The following is a 10,693-nucleotide window of genomic DNA, read 5'->3' on the forward strand; positions in this document are numbered from 1 at the left end:
CAAAAATTGTTGAGGACATTTGTGACTATGACATATAAAAATTTCAAGGCTTTCCAAAGTGATTTGGGTACTGGATGAGATGCATTTTTATGGTCAGGCGGCCTGACCGGACGGGTTGATTTTCGTCTGAATCCAAGTGACAAAAAGAGGTGTTTACAGTTGGAACTGAGTTTCGAGTTCTTCACGGAAAATGTTTATCAAGATGTTTTATGCAACATATCCAAATTTCATAAATTTTGAAGTTTATTTACTATTTATTTCAAATAGATTTCTGTCACTGCACAACTGCCCAATTTGGACCCGATTTTGTATATTCTCGATTTCTCTTTCTCTCGAGAATTATTCGGTGTTATCGTGGCGTTTGTGGATGAATTTGATGTTTGAATGTTGCCGATTGAATGTCGAGTTTGTGGGTTGGTGTGGCGTATCGTGAATTGAATTGAGTTGTGAATGTGGATCGCTTGGTGCAATTGGCGTGAAATTGATTGAATTGAATGGCGTGTGTATGCCTGTCGATTATAAGCCCGGATTGATCGGAGGGCTACGGACTTGGGACGTGTTGACGGCGGTCCGTGTGAAGGCATGAATGGCCGGTGTGCCAAATGGATGCGGGCTTGAGACGTGTTGACGGTGGCCCGTTAAAGGTGTGTTGGACTGGGACGTGTTTACGTCGGTCATTAGAATTGAGCCCGGATTTATCGGAGGGCTACGGACTTAAGACGTGTTGACGGTGGTCCGTGAAAGGAAAGTTTGGCTTGGGACGTGTTGACGGCGGCCATTGGAATTGATTGAATTGTGTGGCTTGTGTGCTTGTGAGAACGGACTTGAGACGTGTTGACGGTGGTCCGTGAAAGGAAAGTTTGGCTTGGGACGTGTTGACGGCGGCCATTGGAATTGATTGAATTGTGTGGCTTGTGTGCTTGTGAGAACGGACTTGAGATGTGTTGACGGTGGTCCGTGAAAGGAAAGTTTGGCTTGGGACGTGTTGACGGCGGCCATTGGAATTGATTGAATTGTGTGGCTTGTGTGCTTGTGAGAACGGACTTGAGACGTGTTGACTGTGGTCCGTGAAAGGAAAGTCAGACCTGAGGCGTGTTTACGCGGGTCGTGAGAAAGTGCGAGATGTCCAATGAGGGACAGAGCCCGAATTGATCGGAGGGCTAAGCCTGAGGCGCATTGGCACGGGATGTGAGAATGGACCTGAGGCGCAGTGGCGCTGATCGTGAGATGGTTGGTTGGACACATGTGCGAAATGTGATTGGTTGGATTGGCTGAAAGTACGTGTGGATATTTGATTGGATTGATTGATGGTACGTGTGGATATTTGATTGGATTGATTGATGGTATGTGTGGATGTTTGGTTGGATTGGTTGGGTGCGAGTGTGGATGGCGCTCGAATGATTGTGTTATATTATCGGAATATTATTTCATTATCATGATTTGACTAATGTGCAGTGGGGGCATGTGATTGGATGGCAAGGTAAGTCCATTGATGTGAATTATATATATGTTATCGGTTAGATTGCATGTTGAGACTTGTCTAAGTACGCATTGACCTAGGTGGGGTTTAGGGTGTTGCTTATTAAGACTCGTTCTCACGGTTATTATATAACCACTTTCAGATCCGCGACCGTGATCGATTCGGAGATGCCGCCAGAGTACCACGGGGATTGAAGGATAGATCAAATTATCCTGTCTTTTGAGTACCTTTTCGTAGAGGAGATAAGCTTATCAACCACCGCCCCCTTTTGAAAATTGTGGTTTGAAATTGGTAGCCTGGGTTATCGTTTTGTAATAGTGACTGCTTTATGATGTTATGCAATTATTGTTTCGTGCTATCCTTTTTTCATCATGTTAGTTGTCTGGATTGTTTTATTTCGCTTCCGCTTGCGTAGTTCATTTGGGTCGGCGACGCGTCCTGGGACGTTGCGTTCAATACGACCGTTGAAGGGGTGTCGCGAGCCGTTGGGGTTCGGGGCGTGACAAAGTTCATAATTTCAAAACATAAAAATAAAATGTTGTTAATTCACTCAACTGAAAGTTAGTAATGCTAAAACTAGTTAGCGTCTTAATCCTTAAAGAAGTTGGTTAATAACCCAAATCCAAGACTGATAATTTTCTATAAGAGTTAGTAATTTTAACGCATTGGTGAATTTAACAAATAAATGTTGGTAAATTATTGGAACAATTGGTCATTTCGAAACAATGAAATAAACATTCATAAGTGAACTCAAATAAGAGTTGGTGATTTTCTAATAAAAGTTACAAATTTTAACATATTGGTAAGCTACGTAAATAAATGTTGATGCACTATTGAAATAGTTCGTGATTTAAAGCAATCAGTAACTGTTGGTGTTTTCGTAAAAGTTTTGGTAAACAACGTGTTACCAACTAAAGAGAAGCCGGTCAAAATTTTGTTACCAACAAGGTTTGAAAGCTATCAAGTTTGTCACATTTTACTTGCACAGTACAGTGTTCTCATATTTTCCCTATGGAACGGTAGAATTGACATACTAGCTAAAACAATGCTTAAAGTGGATGCACTTTAAGCAGATGATACGTATAAACTTGCTAAACATTTCCTTCAATAATCTTCACATGTCGAACGTACTCCTGAATTCAAAGAACCACTGCCTTATACTGTGTTCCTATAGCAGGAGAGACCCGCTTCAGAACAACTCAACCAGGAAATGTATCCGTCATACGGATGTAATCGATTGTTCCTTTGAGGCCGTACATGCCGATCACCCTCTTTGCCCGTTGAAATCCAGTTCCGTAAGGATGTGATGTTCGTGACTCGGTATCGTGCTTGAGATACTCAGCAAGCCTGTTCTCGAAGTGATTATGACTTGTAGACAAGGATGAGATTTGAGACTCCAACCACATATGAGCCATGACTTCACAAAGGCCTTCTTCCACCTCTGGGCTTATAAATGGATAACCTATCATCCAATGCCAAGTTTTTTCCCCTTTTAATTTGAGTTAAGCAGAATATAAAAGCAGATAAGTCGCTTAAGCAATCATCCACAGCAGAATGTGCGCGCGTGTGAGAGAGAGAGAGAGAGAGAGAACCTTCGAGTCGCAGCCACGCATGCATCATTTCATGAGCGAGGATCCTCCCGGTTAGCAACCTGAAAATGATTAAATTCTTCATGTCATAGTTCATATAGAAGATAAGCATTTTCTGAAACACGGAATAAGATAAATTTGATGAGTAATTAGTCGTCTGCTACCTTGGGAAACCATACAAAATGATGGTCGCTATGACCTCCGAGTAAGCGACCAGTTTGTATCGCTTAGATTTTATTTTAGTCTTGTTGCCGTCCCTGATCCTCGATTGCTCTACAATCTGAAGAGTTGATAAACAGGAAGATAAATGAATGACTATTCATAATCATTAGTAATTTGAAGGGAAAAACAAACTCAGTACAATCTAGCTTATTATGATGATTATATTTGCAAAGAAAATTCTTAGGACAGGACGTCATACGGCATCGATGCTGCATCCCTTTGTCATGGTGACTCCTCGTATCTCACTGAACAGACGATGTCCCTGTCAAAGGTAAAGGAACACAATGACTTCTCAATCAGCATCGACATAGAATAACACCTGTTTGTTGCCCTTTTCGCTTACCTTGCTTTCACTTTTTTCAACTTCATTGAGGACTTGTCTCTCGACCAAGTATAGCGGAATTGTCTGATGCACCTTCATGTTTAAGTTCTCGTAAAACTTACAAACTTCGTGGTACAAGGGTTGACATTGATCCGTATTCATAATCGAGGAGTCAAGGCAATCCAGACACAGCTTCCGACCATCAGTTAGGGAAGAAAATGTTGTGTCCCTCGGCTGCAAATTTGAAAGCTTAGCAATAAAAATTACAAAAAACTTGTTCTGATGCTTGTGTTTGTCATCGTTTTACCATTCACGTGTTTTCCAATTAATTGCGTTGCTATGGCAAGAAGAAATATATGAGCACGTTTGGATAAGTAGAACCAACCTCCAACCTCCTACAACTGCAACAACGATGAGTTCCGTCACGTGAATGTGAGGGACAATACTTCTGTCGCCAGAAACGATTGAACCTATATTGAAAATTTCCGGAAGAATCTACTGGGATCTGTAAGATCAAGTGCAAGTACAGTCATTATGTATAGTCAATGTTACAAACTTAATCAATCACAGCACAAAAAAAAAAACCAGAGCACTCAATCCATCACAGCCAGAGTAAACATCTCAAAAAGGAAGTTGATGAAAAGCCTAATTACTTACCAGGTTCTTGCAAACATAACATATTGGTCGATGACGCTCCTTATTGCGTGACCTGACAAGGGTTTGTCCAAATATCAGAAGTCCATCATGAGACAGAGGGCAATTAACATCAACACAAGCCTTGGTTAACAAAACCTGAAAAATCAAAAGACCGATTGCAAGTGAGAATTAGAACTCAAATTTACATGACAAATAGCCTAGCCAACTTTGATTAGCATCTGGAGTGGATGGTCTGCATCAACTGGGCTAAAAACTAGCCCCTTAACCCATACAGGCTAATAATTCGAGCATGACAAGTGGAGGAAATTATAGCTATGAGAGATTCTCAAACTAGGATTTATCTGGTTCTACATCCAATTTCACTCACCAAAGGATGCATTATTCTATCATTACTTGCTAATGAAAATATCGAAAAGCATATATTTGTTTTGTTTTATGCGTCATTGCTTGACCTGTAAGAATGAGAACGTAAATGTTGGCCACTATATTCAGAAAAGGGAGGCGAAGTCTCAGCAGTCAGCACCGTACCTGTCCATAGAATGAAAAGAGAATGGAAAAGGGGGAAATATGCTCTCGAGTTCGCACAGAGGATTTGAATTGAAAACTAAACTTTGTTGGAGAGCCTCGGCAAGTCTCTGATCTTCCTCCTCCAAGTGGCTGGCTTCGTAATATTGTCCATCACCAGTCTCTGATTGGCTAGCATCAGATTGTTGGTCTTCCTCTGAACAACATTAGTAGTCCGAAATCAGACAAACTGCTTCATGTAAATGATGCCATTTCAGGGAACTCTCCCCTGCATAACCCATGTTCAAGAAATCATATATTGCTTAAAATATGCTCATTCAGTGGAAGAGTTCAAAAAGCACAAAGACTTTTCTGCTCCACTGGCCAATCGGAGATGGTAATATGACGGCTCACAAATCGCATCCTTTTAATCAGTTCTGATACTATTCTGTAGTGATTCTTCTAGAGGACCCTTTACAGGATCACAATTCCGAGTAATTTCAAATTTGATTTTCTACAAAAAATCCTGCGAAAAAAAGGAAAGGGATGGGGAAAGTCGCAAGAAATCCTATTCATCTATCAAATGCTTTGTCATTCAACATTGTAGGGAAGTCAAATTCACTTGGCATTGTCACTGCTGATCAAGTTTATCACTTTACCTGATTCATTTTCATCAGCTGAAGAATGAGTACTTGCATAATGTGTTTCTTCTCTCTCACTGTCCAATACTTCATCCTACACCAAACGATATGAGGAATTTTCATGAACGAATTAAATCTCTATCAAAGTGTGACACTGCAAAATTTAATCTACCACGACATGAACTTTTTGGGTACAAATCAGAATAACCAAACACCAGCTAGTTCCATCTTGCTTAGAAGGAAAGACATATAGATTTGCTACAGCTGATTAAGTACCGACGAATCACGAGGCTCGTCCCAGTAGCGATCCTCGTTGTAGTCCGATGGTATCCTGGAGTTGGAAGCAGAACCTTTCAGCATTCTCCTGAGCCAACCCATTTGACAGACAATTGTTGATTGCCTGCTGACTCAATCACTTGTTCTATTCAGCTTCAGCAACCAGTGTCCAAGCAAGCCAGGCTTGGCCGAACAAGTACAGAAGCAAGAAATGTTAAATGACTCAATAATACTTTTCAGCCGTGGCTTCTCTTCCTTGGCCAGACTGGCCTGGTCATATTTAATCATGTAGAAGTCAGTATATCATTGAAGAGAACCAGGTTGGCTTTTCAACAACCGAACCACGCTGATTAGATTATGGTAACAACCATCGCTTATTATTTTTTTATTCTGTCATTTGCAGCGTGGCTGGACCGCGTGTCTTGAGTGCCTGTTTTTTCTTTAAGACCAAAACTTAAAACATTACGAGTTGAGCAACAAGATGATTGCTTGCATATAGTATGTATTCATAGGCATTTTTCCCCCTAGGTTTCAATCATATAAGCTCGTTTCACATATTGACTTAAACTTTTGGGTAGGATAATCCAATATAATATGAGGCACTTAATTCATCGATTCCACGTATCATTCTCAATCCTCCTGACTCGTAAGAGGGGGTGTTCAAATAAAATCTCTTGTGGTTCGACAATCTAACTTCTCCTAACTAAGTGTAAGGGTGATAATTCCTAAGACGATACGAAAATACTTTCGGCTCAACGCAAAAGAAAAAATTTGTAAATAAGTTGAATTTAAGATGACACGACCTAACTTAAAACTGATACAAATTTGTAACCAAGTGAATAATCAGCATAGCATATTTTGACCCAAAAAAAAAGAATAATCAGCATACGAAAAAACATGAGTGGGTACAAGGAGAGATGAAATGTTCTGTACGATTCTAGTTTACAAAGATAAGAGAACAAACTGACGGTCTAATGGGACAGAGAAAAAGACATGGACGTGCGGTTGCGTTTGGTAAAAAGCTGTGCCAATCATTATTAACTAATAAAAGTGCACATAAGTTGTGTGTATTAAAAAATTTGACATTCAAAATATTTTTCAATAATGTCTTATCATGAAATATTTGAAATATTAAATAATGAAACGAAACTATTTGCACGATATGAAAAAGTTGTACGCATGTAGGAAGGGCAAAATATTTCAAGCTTCCAAGTTTATAAATTCAAATTTAAGCTCCATTCGTTTTATGGATAACAACTTCCGGAAAACATTCGTTTCATTGAAAATAAATTAGTCATGAAAACATTTTCTACTAATAGGAAAAACACCTTCAAAATTGAACAAAATGCTTTCGGCTTTTCAAAAAGTGGAAAACATTTTCCATATCTTATTTCACCTCACTTTCTTTCGCATAACACATTTTAATTTTCTTTTATTTTTTCTTTTCTTTTTTTATTTTTTTAAAACTAATTTTAATTTATTTACTTTTAAAATTTTTCCTTTTCTTTCTTTTTTGTTTTCTTCTTCCTTGGCCGGTCGCCGGCCATTGCAAAGGCCAGCAACAGGCGAGGCTCACCCTCGCTACCTCGCTGACTTCAAGCAAGGTCGAGCATCGCCGAATCTGTTCGGCCTCGCTCAAGGCCAGTGAGGCTTAAACGAGGCCAAGCAACGCCGGATCTGATAGCCGGCGAGGCTCGAGCTCGCCGACCTTGGGCAAGTGAGGCTGAGCCACACCAGTGGCCGATCACCGGCCGCAGCCGTGGCCGGCGACTAGTAAAATAAGAAAAAAAGAAAAGAAAAGAGAAGAAATATAAAAAAAAATTATTACAAAAATATTTTAAAAATTCGATTTTTTTTAAAAAAATAAATAAAATATTAAAATGAGTGCAATGAGGATTTTCCATACCAAACAACGAATAATATTTTCTAGTTCATTTTCAAGTTTTAGGCAAACACCAGAAAATATTGTCATTTTCCTAATGACTTCCCGAAAAACATTTTCCAAAAACGTTGCATTTTCCGCAAAACGAACGGAGCTTTAAAATGGAAATATGTGAGATAGACAATAAATTTACTAACCGAGGATATATTGAGAAAGAATAAAAAAAAATCATGACACTTTTAAAGTAGGAAGTCTCCTTTCCTTTATATAATACTAATGAATATGCAAAGGTGTTGCGTATATGCAAGAGATTGATATTTAAATCATTAACCAAAATTACATAATCGCGAAGTACTTTATTAATTAAAATTAATTTTTAATAAAAATACACAACACAATGGTATTATATGTTTATTAATGGAAAGAAAAAGGCATTTTAGTTGAAATATTTAAAAATATATATATTGTATCCTAGAAAATATACAAAATTTGATAATGAAACATGAGAGGATAAATAGGATTATCTCGTTACGCAGTTTTTCATGTACACAATACCTGTAAAATAAGTAATTAAGGATATTTTGAGAGGAAAAAGCGATTGAGATCCCTTAAAAGTAGGGGGTCCCCCTTGCTTTATACAATAGTATAGATAATAGTATAGATTATTTTAATCCAAAAAATGTTTTACTAATTAATCATATCTGAATTTCGTCTTGACGTTAAATTAAGTTTCTAAAAGAAGTCATTTCGCTTATGCTCGTGTAGATATCTCTATTAGTAATATACTTGAACCTTTACGTAAAGTATACGTATGTACATGATTTTCAAAAGTTTCGGTATCCCGCACATTTGTTGTACTTCAAAAATTTCGGTATCCCGCACATTTGTTGAACTTATAGAGAAATACTCGTGTTTTTGTTGAGCTTTCAGACAGACTATTGAAATTTTCAAGCATATGTTACGAAATCACAAAATTATATTCTTATTAGCATTTATTGTTAATGGTTGATTCTAATTTTCAGAATATTCAAAAGCATTGATTGCCCAAAAATCACTTACACATAGATGTATTAAATTATGCAATAGTTTCAATACATAAATCTACTATCCATATCACTAATGAATTTCCACATGGCGCCACGTCATGCCATGTGTCGCCACACTGCGCAACCACACGCATTTCATTTGATACCCCAACTTTACTACGATAGATTATGTTATGATTAGATCTAGGAAGGGCGCTCCTCAAAGATTATGCTTTCAACACAAATTTTTAAAATTGGTTTAGGGTCGATAAGCCATCCAGATGGGCTTTCAAAAGTCCATCGATTGTTAAAGGGCTAGCAATTTTCTTTTAGTGGAAACATTAAATACGTTTGAATTTGAGTTGGACCTTGGACATTGCTAAGAGGCTACAAAATTGTCACTTCAACCGGATTTTGGGCTTGTTGGTTTAAAGAATAGCAATGTGGGCTATGAGTGTGGATATGTCTAATTCAATTTGTTGTCTACTCTCTTGTATTAACTTAACTTAGGGGTGCGAGTGAGATATAAGAAAACTTTACAAAATGGTAGCTAAATTGGCGAGATATACATACTTTTTGCATGAAATCTCACAGACTACCTTGTATGATAATATAAAAAAATTGCTCAAATTCCACATGGCTAAGGACGGCAACCTCGGCCAGCCCTTGACTCGATACCGAACCGTAAATTAAGAACATTCTTAAATATTGAAAACCATATATTACCTATCGATGAACTAAAGTGCACATTATGAATTAAACTCTGAGTTCTCTCTTATCGGTGATTTTATAATCAACTCAAATAACTGCTCATGATAACGACCGACTTGGCCACTCCTCGCTCTTTTCGACTCAAAGCGACCCGACTGATCAGAAGTTTTGCTTTTCGATCTCGAAATTTTACGGTAGTAAATGAGTATAATTAAACAGGTACATGGGCCCAGCCCATCAACTTAAAGCCTATGGGCTTAAAGCATGGAACTAATTCATTAGTGACAAAGGACATTGACTCTTCATTCTTGCTCGTTGAAGCATATATTGGTAGAAGATTGGCCTTCTCCATCATAACCTAAAGTTCTGGAACGAGGAAGGGACCATCGATCTTGACCAAGAAAGAGGTCAGCGAGCATTGGCTCCTGTGGAACGTTATGGTAGTATCATAGCATGTGTTATGGTGCTGTGTGTCCCATATGATTTCCAATGATGCGAGGTAAAAGGGGGTCCTCCTGATTTGACTGTTCATGGCTCAGTTGGACAAAAACCAAAAGAGACACATGCAATCATGCAAAGCCCAAAAATCCAAAAGAGAATTTTGCATAATTCCCCCTATTTTTTTTCCTCGAAAAAAAGTCACAAAAAATCACAAACTATACCCACCGTAAGATATTTACCTCAACTTATATCAATTTGACACATTTACCATCCATCAAAGTTCCGTTATATGATTTTTCAGACAAAATAATTTCTTTACGCATGGGCGCCATGTCAATACTATTTACTTCCCGGCATCCATATGGTAAATGTGTCACGCGGACACAGGTTTGAAATGTTTTGCGTCAACGAAAAAAGGTTTAAGGTAAACATGTCACGATGGGCAAAATTTAGGGTTTCTGTTGGCTTTTGCTTTTTTTCTTTTACATGTCTACTTTACCCCGCGCATGCGGCAGAGCACGTCCTAAATACTATAATCGATAAGTGATAGGAATATAGGAATCGCAAATTGAGGATTACATCCGTCGAGACGGATCCCGATTTCCCAATTATTGCCTCGCACCGAATATAGTCAAACCTCCGACCTCCTTTGACTACATTCATCCTCACATCGACACACAAGAACAAGTTTTTGAAAGTAAAAGGAGGGGGGCAAAAAAAGAAGAGGGGAAGAAAGAGGGAAGATGATGATCCCCTCCCAATGCCATGCTCTCTTTTGCCCACCAGCCTGTTACCTCTCCTTTCCGGACACGTGTCGCGGTTCAAACCTGGCGCGAGCCCCTTGGACCACATTTCCCACGTGGACGAGGCCATCCTTTGCCGGCTACGGCCACGCGGACCCCCTCCCCCTCCCGAATTTGGAGGACCACCTTGTGGATGTGCA

At 38.9% G+C, this 10,693-nt stretch overlaps 1 protein-coding gene across 1 annotated transcript; it reads right to left on the bottom strand.

The window, feature by feature from the left end:
* Positions 1-2,468: 2,468 nt before the first annotated feature.
* On the bottom strand, positions 2,469-5,951 carry LOC115687561 (protein DA1-related 1-like). Its single transcript, XM_030613174.2, has 10 exons — positions 5,692-5,951; positions 5,434-5,509; positions 4,799-4,991; positions 4,271-4,322; positions 3,999-4,118; positions 3,635-3,847; positions 3,491-3,553; positions 3,234-3,349; positions 3,073-3,131; positions 2,469-2,942 (listed from the first exon to the last, which is right to left on the bottom strand). The coding sequence occupies exons 1-10, from the start codon at positions 5,791-5,793 to the stop codon at positions 2,680-2,682; spliced, it is 1,257 nt and encodes a 418-aa protein (XP_030469034.1). The 5' UTR covers positions 5,794-5,951; the 3' UTR covers positions 2,469-2,679.
* Positions 5,952-10,693: the final 4,742 nt, after the last annotated feature.

The sequence above is a fragment of the Syzygium oleosum genome, unplaced genomic scaffold (assembly GCF_021117445.2).
Source record: "Syzygium oleosum isolate NSW1041296 unplaced genomic scaffold, Sole_v2.1 Sole_v2.08, whole genome shotgun sequence".
Classification (NCBI taxonomy): domain Eukaryota; kingdom Viridiplantae; phylum Streptophyta; class Magnoliopsida; order Myrtales; family Myrtaceae; genus Syzygium; species Syzygium oleosum.

Bases quoted from the DNA above. Each gene is read 5' to 3' on its own strand.
- LOC115687561 (XM_030613174.2), bottom strand. From the start codon at position 5,793: ATGGGTTGGCTCAGGAGAATGCTGAAAGGTTCTGCTTCCAACTCCAGG. The intron at 4,119-4,270 runs GTAAGTAATTAG...TTGATCTTACAG, and splicing joins GTTATGTTTGCAAGAACCTG to ATCCCAGTAGATTCTTCCGG. The intron at 3,350-3,490 runs GTATGACGTCCT...TCAACTCTTCAG, and splicing joins AGGGATGCAGCATCGATGCC to ATTGTAGAGCAATCGAGGAT.